The 22837-nt window shown below is 44.2% G+C and overlaps 2 protein-coding genes across 3 annotated transcripts; one reads left to right on the top strand and one right to left on the bottom strand.

Moving 5' to 3' along the window:
- Nucleotides 1–200: 200 nt before the first annotated feature.
- TTC9C (tetratricopeptide repeat domain 9C) lies at nucleotides 201–7092 on the bottom strand. The gene is made up of 3 exons (XM_063095622.1): nucleotides 6510–7092; nucleotides 3041–3223; nucleotides 201–990 (listed from the first exon to the last, which is right to left on the bottom strand). Exons 1-3 carry the CDS (start codon nucleotides 6745–6747, stop codon nucleotides 896–898), a joined length of 516 nt encoding a protein of 171 aa, XP_062951692.1. The 5' UTR covers nucleotides 6748–7092; the 3' UTR covers nucleotides 201–895.
- Nucleotides 7093–8070: 978 nt separating this feature from the next.
- On the top strand, nucleotides 8071–18219 carry HNRNPUL2 (heterogeneous nuclear ribonucleoprotein U like 2). 2 transcript variants are annotated; one of them, XM_063093403.1, is made up of 14 exons: nucleotides 8071–8959; nucleotides 11028–11163; nucleotides 11463–11539; nucleotides 11728–11867; nucleotides 12158–12248; nucleotides 12347–12459; nucleotides 12652–12915; nucleotides 13097–13219; nucleotides 13623–13751; nucleotides 14289–14457; nucleotides 16070–16270; nucleotides 17437–17510; nucleotides 17772–17921; nucleotides 18039–18219. In XM_063093403.1, exons 1-14 carry the CDS (start codon nucleotides 8416–8418, stop codon nucleotides 18111–18113), a joined length of 2286 nt encoding a protein of 761 aa, XP_062949473.1. In that variant the 5' UTR covers nucleotides 8071–8415; the 3' UTR covers nucleotides 18114–18219. The 2 variants fall into 2 exon arrangements, with proteins under 2 accessions (XP_062949473.1, XP_062949474.1); XM_063093404.1 differs by lacking the exons at nucleotides 17437–17510; nucleotides 18039–18219 and having other exon boundaries at nucleotides 17772–17864.
- The last annotated feature ends 4618 nt before the right edge of the window (nucleotides 18220–22837 follow it).

The following is a 22837-nucleotide window of genomic DNA, read 5'->3' as shown; positions in this document are numbered from 1 at the left end:
GGTATGCACCTGTTAAAAATTAAAATGTTTACTTAGGTGTTTTTCTGGCTTGAGGGCTGAAGGGTTATTAAACATTTAAATGCTTAACTCCAGAGGTTTTAAGATAGAATAGCTTAATGAAAAAAAATATATATATATATATTTATATGCACACACTATATTAAGTATGAGCAATGGTAAGGACTAGAAATTACCAGGATAAAAAATAGGAACCAGATACTTTTGTTGGGGAAAAAGAATCTGAATGTGTGTGAAATATTAAGGAGAACAGGAATTAATTTAACCAAAAATGATTAATTTAAAATCTTTCATTTTAATACTTTTGGGCCCAATTTATAATTGGCTGGTTTCACAAAAAATATATTTCCCAGTTTGGCTCTGGGCATCTGAGAAAACAAAGGAAGAAATTCCTTTGCTAGCCTTCTCTTCTGTTTTGGGGGGGTTTTTTTTGGCGGCTCACCAGTACTGGTATCTGAACCTTTCACCTTGGTGTTATAACACCAAACTGTAACCAACTGAGCTAACCAGCCGCCAGCCCCTAGCCTTCTCTTTTGTATATGAATACATCTAACAACATCGATCATTAAAATCTATGCCCAGAGATATGATTCATTCCACCTATAACTGATGAATGTTTCCTGATTGTATTTCTCAAGGCAAATTGTCTCCAACAATAACATGTACTGAAAGCGACACAAATATATAGATGGATAGACAAAACAAAACAAAAAACACAGACTGTGTGAGTAGTAGTTTGTGTAGAACTGGAAACAAAACAGAAATCCACCTGGGTCAGAGGTATAGAGTTAATTTCTCTTGATGAGGCTCAGATTTCCCCTTCATGGGTCTTTAAAGGTCCTCCTAAGTTCAAGTGGAGGAGCGTCTTTCTTCTTTGTTAACCAAACATGCCCAGGTAGAGCTGCTTCTCTTTCCTATGGTAGCTGCTGAGTTCCGACTGTGTAAGCTGTAGGTACCGCCGGACATTGGCATCTTGGAAGATGATGGAGAAGGCAATTAGAGGCAGCCTGGGGCAAGAGGAATGACACACTACCATTTTTTTTTCTCTCTCCAAGATCTGAATATATCGCAATTATTCTACGCAATAGTAAATCTCATTAATACATACTACTTTGAATTTTAAAAAAAATCTCTATACAGAAATGGGCTGGTTACTAATTTTTTTAATTTGTTTTTTTTTTTTTTTTTTTGGTGGCTGACCAGTATGGGTTTCTGAACACTTGACCCTGGTAATACAACATCTTGGTGCTCTAACTAACTGAGCTAACCAGCCAGCCCTGGTTGCTAATTTTAAAAGGAAAGGGAGTTTAATGAAAAAATATTATCACTACAGCAGAGCCTCTAAAGACACTATTCAAATAGGCAGCAGTTAATCTATGTACTTGAAGATAAAAAAGAAACAAATGGCTCATATTTTATTTCTTTATTAATTCACAGTGGCTTTCCCCATTCATTTATATTATACTGCATTGCTTAGATTTTACTGCATCAGGGATCCTCTCCTTCTAGCATCCAGTAGCTGCTCAGAGCCAGAATGCAAAAAGGGAGACAATTTTCAGTGTTGAACCAACCAATACAGAAATGAGTGTCATCAGCTTCACAATATCTTAAATTCTCTCTCAGTAGGCCTGACCTTTTTCTAGGTCATATCTGGGCTTAGTTGAGCTAAAGGATAAAATGATAGCTATCCCCTTACCAGCCAGTGTCAAAAAAAAACCCAAGATACAAAAGTAGCTAAAGCATAGGCCAGACCCCAGCTAGAGAGCTGGCAGAATGAGGATTATCTAGTATATTTATTGGGATCCACATCCTATTCCAATCATAGTCTTTTTTTTTTTTGGTCGTTTTTTCGTGACTGGCACTCAGCCAGTGAGTGCACTGGTCAGTCCTATATAGGATCCGAACCCGCGGCAGGAGCGTCGCTGCGCTCCCAGCGCAGCACTCTACCAAGTGCGCCACGGGCTCGGCCCCCAATCATAGTCTTAAAGACTAAAAACTGAAACTTGAGGGCCGACCCCCTGGCTCACTCGGGAGAGTGCGGCGCTGGGAGCGCAGCAGTGCTCCTGCCACGGGTTCGGATCCTATATAGGGATGGCCGGTTCACTCACTGGCTGAGCGCGGTCACAAAAAAGGACAAAAAACAAAAAAACAAAAAACTGAAACTTGAAAAACAATGTTTTAAAATCGCTGGGTGGGGGGAACTTTACACGCACGCACGCACGCCTATTTAAGCATAAACATTTCCTGAAATCGCTGGGTGGGGGGAACTTTACACACACACACACACACACACACACACACACACACACGCCTATTTAAGCATAAACATTTCCTGAAATCGCTGGGTGGGGGGAACTTTACACACACACACACACACACACACACTACACACACACACGCCTATTTAAGCATAAACATTTCCTGAGGACATGCACAAAACACACACACACACACACACACACACACACACACACACACACACACACACACACACACACACACCACACACACACACGCCTATTTAAGCATAAACATTTCCTGAGGACATGCACAAAACTAATACCACTTTCCAGTGAAGATAAGAACACAGGAGCGGAGGAAGGCCTATTCATTGTATACTTTTTTATATTTTTTGAATTTTGAACCATGTGAATTTATTACCTATTCAGGAAAAATCAGGGCTGGCTGGTTAGCTCACTTGGGAGAGCGTGGTGCTGATAACACCAAGGTCAAGGGTTCAGATCCCTGTACCAGCCAGCCACCAAAAAAAAAGGAAAAAGAAAAAAAAAAAAAAATCAATAAATTTGGGTAGGTTGGTTAGCTCAGTTGGTAGAGTGTGGTGTTATAACACCAAGGGCAAGAAGGGCAAGAAATTATGGATTCCCATACGGGCCAGCTGCACTGCCCCCCTCTAAATCAATAAATTGAAAAAGGAAAATAAAATAAAGCCCCCCTTCCACAGATACCATCTCAGCAGAACACCTTCATTTGTTCTTACCACTTCAAGCCCCTTCTGGCTCACCTTTAGGCTGTCTATTGACAGCAGCCAGGAGGTAGTGCTGAGCCTGGTCATAGTCCTGCAGGTGGAAAAAGGCTACTCCAGCCCGATACAAGGCCTTGGCATTATCAGGTTGTCGTTCCAGGACTTTCTGACTGTATTCTCTCACTCGTTCATAGTTCACTGGCTCCATCTGAAGGAGACAGGCTAAGGGGTCAAATGAAAGGAAAGCCTTATTATACTAAGTTCCATTGGCCAGCTCAAGGCAGGACCAAACATAGGCTGATATCAACAATGTTCACTCATTCAACAAATACTGAAGTGTCTCCGAGGTTCCAGACACTCTTCTAGGTACTGGGAATGTAGCAGTGAATAAAAGCTTTATATACCTTATAATCTACTTCAATATCTACCAATTGCCTACTGCATATCTAGGGTTGGGTAAGGCCCAGCCATAAAACCAATAAGAACACACTTTAAAATTTATTTAAAACTCCTCTTCATTGTATCTCTTCTACCCAAGTGTCTATGTCCTCCACCCAGCATCTCACCACAGTTCTTATAGTACAGCTCTGTTAACAACAGTTGCCATTAATTTTGGGAGAAAATAGCAAACACTGTGCTATGTGTTTGACATATACTATCTTATTTAATCTCCTTTTTTTTAAAAGATGACCGGTAAGGGGATCTTAACCCTTGACTTGGTGTTGTTAGCACCACACTCTCCCAAGTGAGCTAACCGGCCATCCCTGTACAGGGATCTGAACCTATGGCCTTGGTGTTATTAGCACCACACTCTTCCAAGTGAGCCACGGGCTGGCCTTTTATTTAATCTTCTCATCCACACTATGAGATTGGTGTTACTACCTCCATTTAATGGATAAAGAAATCAAGGCTCAGAGAAGTAAAGTAATTTGCCTAAGATCGCACAGCTTTGAGGTGGAATGAGTATGAAATTTGAACTAAGCACTCTCTAACTCCAAAATCATTATCCTCAATGACCACATATTACTTCACTATTCTCTTGGATGATTAATGGGAACTCAGAATGGAAACCTGCTTAGGAGGCAATGTTCAGGTCAATGTTCTGCCTTTACATTCTGTATTTCACAACTGTGGGAATTAAACATAGTTTGTTTTGGTGGCTGGCTGGTTTGAGGATCTGAACCCTTGACCTTGGTATTATCAGCACTTCGCTCTAACCAAGTGAGCGAACTGGCCAGCCCCAAGATAGTATTACTAAATCATGGTGTTGAGCAGAACCAAGAATCAGGGCTGATGAGGACATTAAAGGGCCTGGGCTATGTCTGCATCCCTTCACAACATCCCCACCAAGTGGTCATATGGTTTATGGTTTATACTTAGATATTTCCCCAGTTGTCAAATAATCGATCACCCTAGCTTCATCAATTTTGTGTGTGTGTGTGTGTGTGTGTGTGTGTGTGTGTGTGTGTGTGTGTTTGGCTGGTGTGGGGAACTGAACTTGTGATCTTGGGGTTATAAGGCTGTGCTCGTTTTAAACAAGTGAGCTAACTGGCCAGCCCCCCATTAATTCATTTGACAAGTAGTTATTGAGCACTGACCATGTGCCAGATACTAAGCTAGGAGCAGAGGATAAGCAGAACAAGTCAGACACTTTGATGATTAAATAGAGTTTGCATCCTAATCCTCAACTGGGAGTAATATACAATAAACCAAATTTTTAAAAATGCTTTGAGGAAAATAAAACTGTGCTAGGATAGAGACTGAATGAAGCCAGAGTGCTGCTTGGTTACAGGAGCCCTCTCTAAGAAAGTGACTTTTGAGCCAAGATCTTAATGATAACAGTCACTCAAGGGCCAGGGCATTCTATCTAGTCCAAGAGAAGAGAGCATACAAAGCCTGAAATGAAGGTGGAAATGTGCTTTGAGCATTCAGTACATAACAGAGCCAGGTCATGTCCGGCCCTGCAGGTGAGGGTCAGAGTTTGGATTTTCTCCTAAGTGTGATGAGATGTCACTGGAGGGAACAGTGACAGTATTAACAATGTACAGTATTCTGTAATAAGAATTTAAGCTCTAAGGCCGGCCCGTGGATCACTCGGTAGAGTGCGGTGCTGATAACACCAAGGCCACGGGTTCGGATCCTATATAGGGATGGCCGGTTTGCTCACTGGCTGAGCGTGGTGCTGACAACACCAAGCCAAGGGTTGAGATCCCCTTACCGGTCATCTTTTTTTTTTAAAATAAAAAAAAAAAAAAAAAAAAAAGAAGAAGAATTTAAGCTCTGGAGGTAAGACCACCTGGGTTTAATTTTAGTAATTTTCCACCACTACTAGCTGTTTCCTTAAATTTATCTCAAAGGATTGTTGTGACACTTAGGCTAATATTTGTAAAGGGCTTAAACAGTGTCTGCTCATGGCATTTCATCAATGTCACCTCTGTGACCCCTCCTTACCACCCTCTTTAAAAAGTGAACACCTCCATGCCTGTGGCACTCACTATTCCCATTTTCCAATTTATTCTTTTCCACAGTACTTATCACTATCTCATAGAGGTTACTTCTTTTGTTTACTGTCCATCTCCCTTACTTGAATATATATTCCATTAGCACAAGTCTTTACATGTTTTATTATACTGTTAATCCTCAGCATCTAATAAATAATTTGTTGAATTGAATAAATTGAAACATTAGCTACTATAATTACTAATATTGTTACTTGAGTCTAAAAGTAGCATTGGACACATACTGAAAAAAGCTAGGTGTTCACGAGACAATAGCTAATGACTACTATAATTCTAAAAATCACTTTTTAAACAACCATTAGGAAGTGTATAAACTATTAATAGTTTCTATGACCTCAACTTGGACTGTTAGAATGTTTCAATATACCTGCAATTTAATTAGCTCTATGGTTATTTTGCCTGCCATAGAACAGACTTAAAAAGTCTACTTCCACTTAGCAGGCTAATCCTAGATGATCCTATGGCATCCTAGATGATCCTATGGAATTCATCTCTTCACCCAAGGCCATCTGGAGATGGAAGATACTAGTTATCCAAGTTACCTGATATATAGGAAAGAAGAAAATAAGTAACAGCTTTACAAACTATCGAATATAAGTGATCTACACCACCAGATGAAGCAAGTAACTGATTTCCAAAATATTAAATTTCCCTAACCATAAATTCAGTTATTCTCTATAGCGTGCAAAATTTCCTATAGCTCTCAGCATTACTTGGGTGGTGGTCAGAAATGCAAATTATAGGCCCACCCACCCAATCAGGTCGGGCCCAGGAAGTTGTGTTTTAACAAATTCTCCAGGTGAAGTTTCAGAAGCTCTGCTCTATGGTAACTCAATTAGAGCCCTGTAAATTGGAAATATACTTCAATTCATGGCACAATAACTGGATGACAGCAAAAAAGAACATCAGTGTCCCTTGCAGTGTTCACAGGTTTTCATATTCCTGCCTCGATGCTCAGTACTACCCACACCCTTCAGCCTTGTTCTTACCAGCTAGATTGTTGTAGCAGTCTGTCTGGGTGGCGTGCAGTATGTTTTCTTGCTCAGGTGTGAGAGTCGGGCCCTGAGGTCCTAAATTAGGTATCAGGGATGGCAGACTTGGATCCAGACCCCGCAGCTGAAGCAGAGCTCGATGATACCTGCTCACAGCATCTCGGTACTTCCCTTCCCGGTAGCGCTGGTTCCCTTCTTCCTTGTACAGCTGAGCCACCTGCAGGCGCTCCTCCATGATCTTGTCGCCCGGTGTTTTTTGCAGAATTAGGAAGTGAAAGAGCAAATGAAGCAAAATGACTGATTTTGGTAGCCGACTTAAGAAGTCAGAAAATTACCCTTCTCCAGGAGGTCCCCACACTGGGAGGTCAGTTTTGCTTGTTTCTACTACAGCCCCCACCTCTTCTCTCTGCAGTATTTTTCAGTCTCCAAAAGTGCAGAAAACTAGTTAGGAAGAGGATGTGAGAATGATAAAGCCAAAGATTAAGTAATTTCCTAAAGAGGCGACTCGGGATGAGAAGACTCCACGAAAAAGCAAAGGCCCTGCCAAGACACTGCGGCAGGCGTGCGGGCGCCCGCAGAATCTGTTTCCCCCTTTCTTTTGGACACACCCCCCTGACCTGGAAGTATAAGGGACTAGGAGGTGACAACTGCTAAAAGAAGTCAGAGGGCTTGCCTGAATCCCAGCTGCTCTTCCCCCTTATCCAACCAGTATGTGTTGGTGTCTGTGCTACGAGCTGAGGATCCGCGGTGACTGAGGTCCGTGCACCCCAACCTCCAGGCGAGGCTGAGGCGGCCTCATGAGCATCTCATCTGGGTTTCGGTTTACCGGCGGGAACACGGCGAGGAAAGGGTCAGACCTCCCCACAGCTTGGTATCTAAAGGGTCGCGCGCATCGTACCACACCGCCCAATCAGAAGCGGCTCCGGGAAAATAATCCCGCAGAAACGACTCCGCTTCCCCAGTGGACCAACCCGGGAAAAAAAGATCCTTCAGCGGTTTCGCCAATTGGAAAACTTCGGCTGATTACAGATGACCAATCAGAACGGCAGATGAGGATTCAAGTTAGCCAATAAGAGAGACGAAAGGCGGTGTCGGGGCTTCTTGTTGCTGGGTAGAAGTTGAAGCGCTGAGAGGAAAGGAGGGCCAGGGGTTACTGTGTTCCTGGGTTCGGAAGAGCCTTTCTGCTTAGTAGCCAGAAAAACAATTGCGAATAGACGTTGATGTTGCAACAGCTGCCTTTGAGGCTTTTCTTTTGCTGTTACTCTCTAGAAGCGCTGCAGGCACAGACGTTAGGGAAGAGAGTCTAGCGAACAGACCCTAAGACGCCGCGGCAACTGAAAGTCAGACGGAAGTAAGGGTGGTGAGGAGGCGGGAGGGGCGTATGACAAGGGAGCTCCGGGAGGCTGCGCAGAACCTCCAGCTGGAAGCACGGAGAGACGGGCGTGCACACGCTTCCGTGCTACGAGGCACTTGAGCCGCAGCCAGCCTTGCCCGTCCCAGACTCCGGTGCGGCTGCGCGGTAAAACCACCGGCGGCGATTGGTCCAGCGGGTAGAGGGGCGGGAGGAGGCGGGAACTCCGTCGTCCTCCGCGCGTGCCCGTCCGCCCGCGGCAGGGGAACCGAGGGGCTGGAGGAGAAGCGGCGCCCGGTTGCGTTGTTTTGGGCTCCGTGAGCTGAAAGGGGGAGGAGAGGAGAAGGGAGAAGCGAGAAACGAACACTACGTAGCCGGGCCCGTGCGCGGCCTCCGCCGCCTGCGTGCGTGCGCTCGCTCGCGCGGGCTCAGTGCTGGCGCGTGAAGCGGAGGCGGGCGGCGGCGGCGCCTGCGCCTGCGCGGTCGGGCTCGGGCGACAGTTCGCAGGGGAGGAGGAGGCGGGAGGCGGAGGAGGCGGCGGCGGCGGCGGCGATGGAGGTGAAGCGGCTGAAAGTGACCGAGCTGCGGTCGGAGCTGCAGCGGCGGGGCCTGGACTCGCGCGGCCTCAAGGTGGATCTGGCACAGCGGCTGCAGGAGGCGCTGGACGCCGAGATGCTCGAGGACGAGGCCGGCGGTGGCGGGGCCGGGCCCGGCGGGGCCTGCAAGGCGGAGCCTCGGCCTGTGGCCGCGTCGGGCGGCGGCCCGGGAGGAGACGAGGAGGAGGACGAAGAAGAGGAGGAGGAGGAGGAGGATGAGGAAGCGCTGCTTGAGGACGAGGACGAAGAGCTACCTCCTGCTCAGGCCTCGGGCCAGGCCGCGCAGCCGCCACCGGAGCCCCCGGAGGCGGCAGCCGTGGAGGCCGCGGCGGAGCCCGATGTTTCCGAAAAGCCGGCGGAGGCCACGGCTGGATCAGGGGGAGTAAATGGTGGCGAAGAGCAGAGTACTGGCAAGGGGGAGGAAGACGAACCCGAGGAGCGGAGCGAGGACGAGACGCCGGGATCCGAGGCGCCGGGTGACAAGGCTGCAGAGGAACAGGGTGAGGAGCTGGCAGCGGAGCCCGGCCCCTACCTGCCGGGCGTGCCCCTGATCCAGCACCCCACCCTGCACTGCGGGGTCCGATCCCTTGTTCTCACTTGCCTGGAAGTGCAAGATTTCCATCCCCTTTTGATGGGACTTCCCAGAGGAGGTGGCTTTCATCCTCCACCCGCCTTTCTGGGAGATTTGGCTGCCTCTGATGGCCCCACTCTTTGCAGGAGGGAGGTTCCTGCCTAACTTAGTTCCTTGGATGGAAGTGAATGTTTTTTGCATGTGAACTACCTGTGGAGCAGTCTCCGCGGTACTCATGTTTTTCTTAGTCCAGAATGTGCTGGGGAATTGGTGATTACATGAACAGCCAGACTGACAGAGGCTCAGGCCTTTGGGCCACCTGATTGTTGACTTTTTCACCATAGAAATATTAAGCAATAAACTAAGTCCGTCAAAGTCCGCTCGGTCAGAAGCACATTAGGAGAATTTGAGCCACACACAGAACCTGGAAATCTAACCTCGCTCCTGCTTGAGCAGTAGGGAATAGGCTCTGGTGTGAGGGAGCTGAGTTTAATCGTTAACTAGCGAAGAAAATCTTAATCTGGTGCATTTAGAATAAGTTAACATTACTTGACTAGGGCTTTTACCGCGTTTGTATTCTTATGATTAAATTTTAATCTTCCCACTGAGGCGTGGATGAGCATATTTGTAGAATTGCTGTACGTTTGCGCTGGCCTTTTACATTTCAGATCCCAGACTTCCTGAATTGGAAGGATTAAGGTGATGGTGGGTCCAGTGAGTAACCTTGTGGAAGAGAGTGGGTAGAGTCGCCCCAGAGAGTTAGTGACCTTTCTCCTTTCTTTTGAAGTGATTGGATGGTTAGAGTTGATCCATAACAGTATCTCTCAGAGTAGGGAGGAAAACTAGAGCTGCTTCTGAGACTTACTAGAAAGTGGGTTGCCTAAGTTCTTTTTGTAATACTTCTTCAGGACTGCTACCAATTATCATGGTATAATTGGAACCCATTTTACAACAATCACATGCAACTTGCAGATTGTTTGTCCTATGTCCTAGAACAAAAATCCCATTACATAACCTTTGACTTATGTGTATCCCAAATAGCAGATAAAGAAATACTGTGAGATAAAGCACTGCTTTCAATAAGTTATTGTTAAAGACCTTAGTGTTGCAAAGTACAAAAGCCTGAAGAAAAACTTCAGTTTTTTTCCCTCTTGTAAAAAATGTTGCTAAATATACAGCAACACCTTTCTGCCCCAGTTATGTGCAGTAAAGGTGCAGTATTATTTATGGGTCTCTTGTGACTTAATAGTTTGCTCTTGTAACTTTCAGTAAAAATTCCTGATAAAAATACAGCTGTGTATCAATGCACTTGATGCCATTTGCTATATAAGTAAAGTCATGGATGGCTGTGCATTTTAATACACAAAGGCAAACTCGTAAAAAGAAATTGAGTCTTCTGTATCGTGAAGCTGTGCAAAAGTGTATTATGTACCTACCTTAAATCCAAATCTGACAAGAATTGAAATTAAGTTAATCTGTGAAGATTTTCTAAAGACCTTTTTTTATGTCTTATTGATGGAGAAATCTGCAAGTTTAACCTGAACTTTTTTTTTTTTTTTTTTAAATGACCGGTAAGGGGATCTTAACCCTTGACTTGGTGTTGTGAGCACCATGCTCACCCAGTGAACTAACTGGACATCCCTATATGGGATCCGAACCCGTGGCCTTGGTGTTATCAGCACCACACTCTCTCGAGTGAGCCACAGGCTGACCCAAGTTTAATCTGATTTAAGCAGGTAAATTTAGAATGCAGAAGTTGTCCAGTTTTTATCTACTGCTGGACTGTAATTGGCCCATGGTTTCCATGTTTAAGAAAATAAAATCCCAGCCAATGACAGGAAAATGATCTTTGGAAATAAAATGTTCTGTGGATGCACTGGGAATAAACTGGCTCTTTGGATTAGACAAACACTCAGATCCCCCTTTAGTTTCTGTTGGTTCTGAGATTCTATACTCCAGTATGAAAACCGCTGATTTTCTTTCCCTCCTTTTTGTAGGAGATGACCAAGATAGTGAAAAGTCAAAACCAGCAGGCTCAGATGGTGAGCGGCGGGGGGTAAAGAGACAGCGGGATGAGAAGGATGAACATGGCCGAGCTTACTATGAATTCCGAGAGGAGGCTTACCACAGCCGGTGAGGGAAACAGTCCCTTTCCTTGAAGGGAGTGTCTGCTCTGATTTTGATATATCTGATGTCAATTGGAGAGTCTGGAAGGAGGGGTGGATTAAAAATGGAATAGGTTTTCATAGGTTGTAAGTTTTAGATGGAATCTACCATGGAGGCTCCTATTGCCCTTTCTTTTTTGTTGAAGGAAGCTGTGTGCTGGAATCTGATATTCACTGATAGTTTTAAGTGGACATAATGTCATGCAGGCACCCCTCAAAGAAGAGTGCTTTGGTTACATTGTATTTGCTTTTCTATCCTACATGTAGCTCAAAGTCTCCGCCACCCCCTGAAGAAGAGGCAAAAGATGAGGAGGAGGATCAAACTCTTGTGAACCTGGACACATGTATGTATAGAGCAGACAGATTGGGGTTTCTAACCAACTCCTAAAAGTGATTTTAGAGATTAAAACTTCATGGCCTGCAAATTCCGAGAAACTTTCTATCCATTCTTGACAACTGGGTATACTTGTGTTCTGTTGATGGTTTTTGAGCGTTCAGCATTGGAGTAAACTGATTGCTTCTTTCTTAACAGATACCTCGGATCTCCATTTTCAAGTGAGCAAAGACCGCTATGGAGGGCAGCCACTTTTCTCAGAGAAGTTCCCCACCCTTTGGTCTGGGGCAAGGAGTACTTATGGAGTAACAAAGGGAAAAATCTGCTTTGAGGCCAAGGTAGTAGCTCATTAAGACTTGTTCATTTATTAATTTACTCGTTAAATTACTGTCTGTACTGAACCCTTGTCCATCACTATTTTATTAGTGTAGAAAAAGACACTGTACTTTAACAGTAATCAAGAAATTGACCCATATCACTTTGGTTTAAGTTCAGTGACAATTGTTATTCTGATGTTGAGTTGTGATAATTGTCATTTTCAGTTTGTATAAAAATCTTGTCTTTCTTACTCAGTCTTTGCTCCTAAGTTTGTCAGAGTCTCTAAGAGCTACTTTTCTGACTTGGCCAGGTAACCCAGAATCTCCCAATGAAAGAAGGCTGCACAGAGGTTTCTCTCCTTCGAGTTGGGTGGTCTGTTGATTTTTCTCGTCCACAGCTTGGTAAAGTTATTTTTTAACTTCCTCATTCATGCTTGCTACCATATTGCTTACTCTATGGGAGGATTGGGTGTAGATAACTAATTTGTTGACTGTTTTAGGTGAGGATGAATTCTCTTATGGTTTTGATGGACGAGGACTCAAGGCAGAGAATGGACAGTTTGAGGAATTTGGCCAGACTTTTGGGGAAAATGATGTCATTGGCTGCTTTGCTGTAAGTGCTCTTGAAAGTTGTGGATTCACAGCAAGGAGGGCATCTGCTGGCAGCTTTTCTGCGTTTGATGCATTGCTTGCTTAGTTGTGTCCTGTAGCTGAGTTAAAAAAAAAAAAAAAAACTAAATTGTAAGGTATAATCAACCTCAAACCCTGTCAGTCTGTTAAGTGCTCTTGTCCTTTGTCATTGTAGAATTTTGAGACTGAAGAAGTAGAACTTTCCTTCTCCAAGAATGGAGAAGACCTAGGTGTGGCATTCCAGATCAACAAGGAATCCTTGGCAGACCGGGCCCTTCTACCCCATGTCCTCTGCAAAAATTGTGTTGTAGAATTAAACTTTGGTCAGAAGGAGGAGCCCTTCTTCCCACCCCCAGAAGAGTTTGTATTCATTCATGCTGTGCCTGTTGAGGAGCGTGTGCGCACTGCAGTCCCTCCTAAGACCGTAGAGGAGTGTGAGGTATGACAAGCACTATGCAAAAATGTAGGTTTCAGTCTTTGGAATGGTGGGTGGGTATGCTGTCCCAGGTCTCTCCTGAAAGCATGACCAAACTGGGAGGGGGAGAATGTTCTTAAATTGGATTTTATAAATATGACCTTCACTTATTTTTCATTGTATTCCCAATTCTGTTTACCTGCAGGTGATTCTGATGGTGGGACTGCCTGGATCTGGAAAGACCCAGTGGGCACTGAAATACGCAAAAGAAAATGCTGAGAAAAGATACAATGTCCTGGGAGCTGAGACTGTGCTCAATCAGATGAGGGTGAGTTGCTGGAGGTGATTAATAAGCTGTAGTATTTGCTCTGGAGGTCCCAAGAAATTTCTATAACATATTCTCACTGGAGAGTTAGTCTTTCAAGCATCTGAGAACTCGGGTCTTACAAACGGAGAAATGAGGTTTTCTCTATATGTGTTTAGGTGGATTTTTTTTTTTTCTTCTGAGCTGTGTTTTCAAATTTCTGAAAACGGATAAAATCTGGAATATATCCAGGTTGAGACTGGAAATGACTACTGCAGGAAATGGATACCATTCACAGCACTGAGGAGTAGGAATGAGTTGATGTGACAGATTTAGCATTTAAAGAGGACATTTACCAATGATTCTTGGGCTTTAACTCACTACATAACGTTGTGTGTTCTTCCTCACTTCCTCTCAAACTCATCAGATGAAGGGGCTCGAGGAGCCAGAGATGGACTCTAAAAGCCGAGACCTTTTAGTTCAGCAAGCCTCCCAGTGCCTTAGTAAGCTGGTCCAGATTGCTTCCCGGACAAAGAGGAACTTTATTCTTGACCAGGTATTGTTTAAACACTTAAAAGAAACCCAATTTTACATAATGTCCAAAGATGTAAAATTTGGCATCCATTTAATCTGATAAAATTGCTTAGAGTGAAAGTGGAGTATATTATGTGGAGAGAGACTGAATTAAGGAACAGAATTAGGCTGCCTAATTATGACCATCTGGTTGTGTGTTATGGTTATAATTTTTTTTTTAAACTCAGAGGTACCCCCATTAATGTTTTCACTGAGATATGGATCCAAACCGTAAAACACATAATAAAGGCAATGGAAAGAGAGCTAGAGCTTCTTTGGATTTCTGGTTTCACCACTTAGTAGGTTTGTGATGCTGGACAAGTCCCTTAGCCTCTCTGAACTTCAGTTTTCCTGATGTGCAAAATAGGATAATAACTGTCATGTAGAGTTTGAAAAATTAAAGAAGATCACGTATCTTGAACTGTAATGTGGTGCCTCAGTTGTAAAAGATATTAAGTGTTTTGGTTGAATTTGAGTGATCATTTTTACCATAAATATCTGTTGTTCCTTCTGTTCTTAGTGTAATGTGTACAACTCTGGCCAACGGCGGAAGCTGTTGCTGTTCAAGACCTTCTCTCGGAAAGTGGTGGTGGTTGTCCCTAACGAGGAAGATTGGAAGAAGAGGCTGGAGTTGAGGAAGGAAGTGGAGGGAGATGATGTGCCTGAGTCTATAATGCTAGAGATGAAAGGTGGGCTAAAATTACAAGTCAGGGATCCTATCCCTGGTCAGTGTATACCTTACTGTGACTTCTTAGTATCTTAGTGACTCTCAGTATCTATAGTGTAAATCTAAAGAACAATTTAATGGGTGTAAGCACTTGCAGGTAAATGAATGAGCAGAGTGAGTAGAGAAAAGCAGTAAGCCCTTGACTCACTTCTGGATAAGATACAGAAGAGGAAATAGTGATAGATCACAGGATAATTAAAACTCAGGGGAAAAGCTTCCTTGAGTCAGTTTTTCATTAAAAAAATATTTATGGCATGTCTATTTGTCCAGCAGTGTCATAGACACAGGGAAATAGCAGTGTATGAGATGAAGCATGGCCTTCAAGGAGTTTATATTCCATGGAAGAGGGGGAGATTATTATGGTTCAAAAAAAATTATGGTGGTTGGAGTGAATGATTTCATTGGTGTATCTTTTGTATCTTTTTAATTTTTTCTCTTTGTTGGCTGGCCAGTACGGGGATCCAAACCCTTGATCTTGGTGTCATAACACTGCTCTAACCAACTGCACTAACTGGCCAGCCCCTTCATTGATATAGCTTGATTTCTGGTATCACATTGTGCTTGGGTTTGGTTTGGGTTGGGTGTATATTTTATTTTTATTTTTTGGTATTTGGCTAAAATCTTCAATGCAGTACAAAGCTGGAGAGCAAGGGCTCCACAAGTCAGAAAAAACTATTTTGTTGGATCCACGTACTGGCCACCTGCCAAAAAAAAAAAAGAATTAATTATTTTGATGGATCCTGCTTCCTGCTGTTCCCTTTCAGAGGGTGATCCCCCCCCCTCCACCCCGCCCCGCTCTTGTCATTCCCACCTGCTCTGTTAACTTCCAGCTCTTCAAATTCCCATAATCCCCAGGCAAGGGAACTAGTTTTACACATATATGAGCTGGATCCTGTGCTTTTACTCAGAATGAACTATGCCAGTTCATAAGTAATACTCAGGCACGCAGAGGAATTCAGTTCAGTTTTATGAAATTGAGGGCTGATTAGATTAATCTAAGAATCATGAGAGCCCCATTGAACTGAATTTCACTGGGACTCAGCCTCTGAGCTTGATGTCCAGAGACTGGCAGTTGTGCCAGCCCATCCACCGTAGGTGGTTAAGTGAGAGTCCTTGTGCTCTTGTTTCCTGTTCTTGTGTAGATGAGTAGGTAGATGCCTTTGGGCTTGGGTCAGTTTCTCATTGAGTGTCTTTTTTAAATGTTATTTCTTAGCATCTTATCTAAACAGCACCAAAACTTTCTCAGTTACTTTTAGCCTCTGACTACCTGCTTCCATCCTGATAAGAAACCTTAACCTAGTTCACTCCCAATTTATTATGGATCACTTGAGAACATGTAAATCTACAGTTTGCAGATAACCCTTTGCCTGGGGCTGTTACAATTTAGGAAAAACTTAGAGTAGAGAAAGTTAATTTGTTTATTTAAATATGAGTGGATATGAAACCAGAACATTTTTGTGCATTAGTAGGTAAGGCTTAGAAAATCTTATGCTTCCTGTAGTAGAGTTTTCATAATGAGTTCTTACCCATCTATGCACTTTTCAGGCCCACAAGCTTCTCTCTTACTCTTATAGCCAACTTCTCTCTGCCTGAAAAATGCGACTATGTGGATGAGGTGACGTACGGGGAGCTGGAGAAGGAGGAGGCTCAGCCCATTGTCACAAAGTACAAGGAGGAGGCAAGGAAGCTACTGCCACCCTCTGAGAAGCGGACAAACCGCCGAAACAACCGGAACAAGCGTAACCGGCAGAACCGAAGCCGAGGCCAAGGCTATGGTGAGTCCTGGGGACCTGCCAGCCCCCAGCGTCAGTCCGTTCTTTGTGCTGAGTGCAGCATAGACCCACAAGAGAAGGTCAAGGAAACCAAGTCAAGTCACTAACAATAAGGAAGTGCCTTCTTTATGTAGCTTATTTCTTCCTGCATCCTTTACCCAACTTCTTGTGCTTTTTCCATAATCCTTTAACAAATAAGTAGTTACTTTTCAACAAAAATATTTGTTTTCTGAAAAAGCAATGCTTGCACCTTCTCATCTGTCTAGTTTTCATTTTATTTTTGTTTTTCTTTTTTTTTTTTCTCCTAGTTTTTATTTTAACATACGGGTTCCCACTTCACTGTTCCAGTCTATCTGAGGAATTCGTGCAGTGAAATCAGATTCTCATCTTAAGTTTTCTTGCCACTTTGTCTTTTGGATCAACCTGATTGTATAGACCAGAAAGTAAATGCATTATTTAGTAATTTGGGGGAGTTTCAAAGCAAGTTAGGCTATTTTCCCCCTAATGGTTAGAGTCTGGTGTTGATAACACCAAGGTCCAGAGTTCAATACCTATTCTGGCCAACTGTCAAAAAAAAAAATTTATCCCCCCAAATGTCTAGTTTGTCAGTTAAACCGCCAGTGTGCATTCACTGCTCTTTAAAAATGTGTGTGTGTATGTGTTTGTGTATCTGTAAGTCAACAGAATTTTTGAGTGCCTGCTATGTGCTAGGCACATTGTGCTCGACATTGGGAATACTCACAGTGCCCACCCTCAGGGAGCTTATGATGAAGACTTTTGTTTCCTTTGTATAAAATGATGGGTATGGGTTACATGGTCATCTGAGATTCCTTCCAGGGTTGAAAGTCTATGATTCGATGAATGGCAGTTTTTACTCATGTTTCTAACTCTGCCATGTATCCTTTTGGCATCTTAAATGTTTTTCAGGAATTGGGGAACTTCAAAAGCAAGGTGGCACAGTTTTCTTGTGTCTCTATTTCTCTGCCCTCCCCCCTCAGACTTTTTAAAACATCCTGGCTGGTGCTTTAATTAACATTGTGTGAGCCTGGCCGAAGCAGGCTCCCTATTCCCCCAGAATTGCCTTTGGCTCCCACTTTTTGATTTCCACTCAGATGTGGAGCCAGGACCCCACGCCAGCTGTCTGAGCGCGCTCTCCGTTTCTCTTCCAGTGGGCGGGCAGCGCCGAGGCTACGACAACCGGGCCTACGGGCAGCAGTACTGGGGGCAGTCTGGAAACAGAGGGGTGAGTGCAGCTCTCCTTCTGCTCCTCCCTCTGGGCTGTGATAGCCATTCCTATTGGCTTGGGGGAGCAGAGTGGTTTGGGCTGTTTTCTCAGGGCTTAGGGTTTTGCCCATTTAATGTGTTCTTCTGGAAGAATTTATTCTGGGAAAATTAAACCTGTTCATGATATCGAGCTAAAATGTGTCTTGTATAAGAGGGGTAGCAGTGGGTCATTCTGCTGGAAACCCATAAATCTTCATTTCTTCGTTTTCTCCTTTCTCAGGGTTACCGTGATTTCTATGATCGATACAGGGGAGACTATGATCGATACAGGGGAGACTATGATCGATACAGAGGAGACTATGATCGATTCTACGGGCAAGATTATGAGTACAACAGATACAGAGACTATTACAGACAGTACAATCGGGATGTAAGTATCTCCTTGGGATACATAGAGGGTGAAGGAAGGCAGAAACCCCTTCATGTTGTGCCCCTTCATTCTCAGCCAGCTCTGGCTCCAAGTGATGGGGTTTCCCCTCTCTTCTAGTGGCAGTACTACTACCACCCCCAGGACAGAGACCGATACTACAGGAACTACTACGGTTACCAAGGGTATCGGTGAAGCCCCTGCCATTGTCGCCTGTCAGCCATGAAGCTGAATCTCTGGGGGTGCCAGGCACCCCCCAAAAAACACAACCAAGGAAAACAGGGGCTGTCGGGGTGGGGCTGAGCTGCCGGGGAGGGGCGGTGGGGGGGGTGCGCAAGCAGGGGTGGGGGGAGGTGGAAACAAACAACAAAACTGTACATTTTTTTTAAAGTTTGTTGAAAAGAATATTGTCTTATTCTATAAAACATTTCAAACCTAGTTAGATATTTGTAATCAGAAAACATTTGCGCAGAAAGCAGCACTTAGGGCTGCCTGTTCTGTACCCTGCAGTTGGACAGGAAAAGAACTGCAGATTTCACCCTTGTGACATTCTAAGGCAGCTGGACTGGCAGCCAAGTAAGGGAGAGTGATGAGGAGGTGTGGGGAGGATGAGGAAGCAGCGTAAGGGTGCTCTTCATAGCAGGTAGGAGCAGGCAGAAGTGGGGACAGAGGGAGCGCTTGTGACTGGGGCAGTGAAAATAAACGATTGGCTCTTATCTATCATTTGCACCAACTAACCGTTTGTATTTTCTTTACCGACCTTTCCCTCTTGGGATATCTGGTCTGGTGGGCTGGGAGGCCAAAATGTCCCAATCTCCTCTTTCCTGTGCCTTTGTGCTAATTGGCTGAGGCATGGAGACTGCCAGTTGGGTGATTCTGTTATATAGGATTCCCAGGCCAAGGAGGCATGGGAACTGTTCTTGATTGCAGAGCAGAATAGCTTGCCCCCCCCCTATATACCCATTAATGAATTTCCGTAAAATCTCGGGGAGAATGGAATTGCAGCCCTCAGCCCGAAGTTTGTGATTTGCCAGTCTCTAATCTCTGTCTTCCAAGGTTGAGAGAAGCAGGAGGTCTCTGAAATCATCTCTGTTAGAGTGTGCTCTTACAGTGCAAGAGAAGGAACGTTTCTCAGGGTTTCAGCTCACACAGAAACGCAGCAGGATTCTTTTCACTGCAGCGGAATATGTATATAGGTGAATCCTGTGGTGTGGGCTCCCAGGCCCAGGTGCTGAGAATAGCAACTATTTTATACAGTATGGAGGGCTCATGCCCTGCTGGTTTTTTTGATACATAGGTATAGAGTGAATAGACAAGGGTAGGGTGGGGGGTGGGAGGCAGCTCAGTGGGGCTGCTGAAGCTTGGGAAGAGTGTGAGTGTGAACGTGCGTAAATGTGCACATGAAAGGGAGCACCCGGAAACAAGATTCCTTCTGGCGTGCTTTCCCTGAGTGTCCACAGAGAGGCCTCTAGCCTAAAGACTTCAGTTGGGATAGATTTGTTTGTAACTTTACCAACACCTTCCTAGTTCTTAACAAACAGCTGCAGTTTGCTGAGTTCAAAAACATGGGTGGTGGGAATGCTCTTTCAGTGTTTGGCTTCACTCTTAATTCATCTTCCTCCTCAGCATTGTGTCAGCCAAGAGCTTACTCAGCAAACACCACATATTGCAGCACTTGCGAGTGAGAGAAAACCCTGGGTTGTGCTACTAGAAAATGCTTTACTTCCATTTCCTCACCTGGGCAGTTCTCTGTTTAAAATTTTGTGCTGAGATTTGATCTTTCTCTTCCTTTTCACTGTCACTGCCATGCACCCCTTCTGTAGGTGTGCAGACCCTCATTCTGGCCCTCTAGTTGTCGCTGTCTGTTGTGACACGTCCTTCTGCTCAAGTACCTCTGACCCCGAGGCAGGAACAGAGGGCTGGTAGGAGATAAGTTTGCTTGCTCATAATGATGTCCTTCTCTTGGCACCTGCTTCCTTGTGGTGCTGTCAAATGGATTTGTGTGTGGCAGTGGGTGAAGTGATTGCATGAACTTTTCTGTAACCCACTAATTTTTTATTCTTATTATTATTAAGGGAAGTTGAAAAAGCTTTGCTCATAGTGTTAGGGCAAGGAGGTAAAAACTGGTGTCCAAAGACGTTCCCTTAGGGCAAGATTATGTAATAATAGAAAATTGAATTTCCCGAGGCAGAGGCTGCCACCTCTTTTCAGATGGTTAGTCCTGCAGCTAATAGCATCTTTTTACAGTCTATGACATGGATGGGGATGCTAGGGTCCTCAGGGGCAGAGTGACAAAGCATAATCCGCTCTGGGTTTTGTTTTTTGGCCGGGAGTTAGGGGAGGTACTTGCTGTTGATTTTTGACACTAGAAAATCATCTTTTTTATAAAGCTGTTTTTTCTAGGTGGGTGGAGAGTGAAACTGCCACATCCTTGTTGGTTCAGTCCAAGAGATCACTTGCAACAACATTAGATGTCTGGGTTTTGTTTCTGTCTGTCTTTTTATTATGAAAACACAATGTTAAGGGGGAAATGTGGATTATGGTAACAGGAGGGATCCCTAGTCTTGTTTTGCCTAGGAGACTTGTTTAGTATTTTGTCAGATGTCTGTTGTAGTTGTAGATGGAAAAGCTTGTGAGAAAAACAACCACCACATGGAGCTTGTAAATGTTTTTGCACAACCTGTAAAGCATTCTTGGAAGTGGCCAGTAAAAAAGGGTTTACCATTTTTAAAAAATGTAATTGTGTCATTGTTTATATCTGTAACTTTTTCTTCCCCTGTTCTCATTACAACATTCTGGCGAAAATATAGGCACAGTAGCTTCCAGTTTTAGAATAAATAACCATTTGGATTGAATTCATCCTATCTCCTGTGGCTGCATTAACTGGGGTGGAGGGTGTCGTTGGGGTATTTATTTGTTTCTTAGTGCTTCTTTCTAAAGTCGCACTGGGTCCAACCAAGGATGGCTTTCCTCTTGCATGGCTGCTGTTCCCTTCCTGTTCTATCATGCCTTCATTTGGGTGCCAGCCATGCATTCACCTGGGAAGTAGGGGGAAGGGATGGTCTACTTAGTGCTTACTTATGCCAAGAGCTTGAGCCATTGGAGTAGAAGAAAATAAATTATAACTCACGATCTCTGTGTATTTGCCCTATACTAATACCAGTTGGATGCTTGAAGTTAAATGTAAGTTTCCATTTATGGAGCCAATAGGTTTATTCATGAGTAATTACCATTTAGGAGGAAAAACCCACTCATTCAGCAGATGTGTGATGGGGGTTATTTTCTAGTGAATTTGGAGAAGGAGATAACTTTAATTAACAAAAGCACTGTTACATTACTAGCACTGAACTGATCCTAACTGCAATTTCTAATAAAAACGGTCAGGGCCTGTTAAGACTGAGTTGTTATAGGCTCATAGCATCCAGTGTTCTGAAGGAGTAGTGGTACTGATGTAGATACCATTCTGACTCCTTCCTGTGTATGTGACACATTCAGATCTCAAGGGCTTACATCTTTGATCCTAAAGGCCATCCTTGATTTCGGTGCCTGTCTAGTCTCTAGAACATTTAAAATTAGTGTAAGGGCTGGCCCGTGGCTCACTTGGGAGAGTGTAGTGCTGATAACACCAAAGCCATGGGTTCGGATCCTATATAGGGATGGCCGGTTAGCTCACTTGGGAGAGCGTGGTGCTGACACCACCAAGTCAACGTTAAGAGCACTAACTTTTTTTTTTTTTAAGTTAGTGTAAGAGCTAATTAATCATTTTTAATGGCTATTTACAGCTCATGTCTCTACTATCTGCTAAACCCCATTTTTCCCCCAGCTAGGACTTCAGCCATTCACCCCTAACCTGATGGGTATGAAAATTGTGTGCAGAAAAATAGAGCAGAGGCCTTTTTTTTTTTTTTTGGCAGCCGGCAGGTACAGGGAACTGCACCCTTGACTTTGGTGTTACAAGGCTGCACTCTAACCAAAACAGAGCTAACTGGCCAGCCTCAGAGTTTTTTTTAAAAAAACCTAATATCAAGGTTACATTTATTGATCACTTCTGGCTTTTTACCAAGTCAGAGATGATGTGGAAATTTTCACTTATTCCCCTGGAATTTGCCTGACGCTGTGATGTGGTAGGAAATGGTTCTTAGTCTCTGCTATGCCCCGCTTGCCATTTCAGCATGTACAGTACAATCCATTCATTAAGTATTTGAATGCCTAATACGTGCCAGACATTGTCAGGATGCAGGGATTCAAACAGACCCAATCCAGTAGTTTTCATGAGTACCAAAGTTGCTGAACAGAATTGGGGATAGGTCCCCACTGCAGGAGGGCAACCAGGTTACTTTTCCTGTTTCCTCATCTCTGGGATGAGAGAATCAGATGACATCCAGGACCTGTTAGGAACTCAGAAATTACATCAAAGTGAAAAGCTGCTATTCCTGAAGATGTCCCAAGTTTTTTGGGTACCCCTGGATCCCTTGAAGACGTCCTTAGGAGGTTAAGTTGCTGGTAAACATCCTTTATTCCTTTGGTTTTCCCCTCTGTATTCCTCTCCCCTGCTGTCTTCCTGTGTGAAGATGCTGGGAAGCTGGGGGTGATGTGCTATCCCCAATACGAGTCACCCTCCTACTACTGCAAGGCAGCCCTCCTAACCCCCAAGTGTATCCAAGCTTAAAACATGAGCCAGCCTAGGCTTCTCCCAGGAGGGATGTATCCCTGAATTTAAGGGATCTTGACGATCCATGAGGAGCAGACATACTAGGATGGTAGGCACACTAGGGGCGGGGACACTGCTTTCAGGCGCATGTGGCTGAATCGGCCTGAGGGGAAAATAAAGGCACAAAGCGAGCCCCAGTTCTACCACGAAACCCAAACTGAGCTATTTGGGGCTTATCTAGCTCTTGGGGAGACCCGGAAGCGACCAG

This window comes from Cynocephalus volans, chromosome 4 (assembly GCF_027409185.1).
Source record: "Cynocephalus volans isolate mCynVol1 chromosome 4, mCynVol1.pri, whole genome shotgun sequence".
NCBI classification, from domain to species: domain Eukaryota; kingdom Metazoa; phylum Chordata; class Mammalia; order Dermoptera; family Cynocephalidae; genus Cynocephalus; species Cynocephalus volans.
The sequence above is the reverse complement of the archived record's forward strand: the minus strand, read 5'-3'. Positions and strand labels throughout refer to the sequence as shown.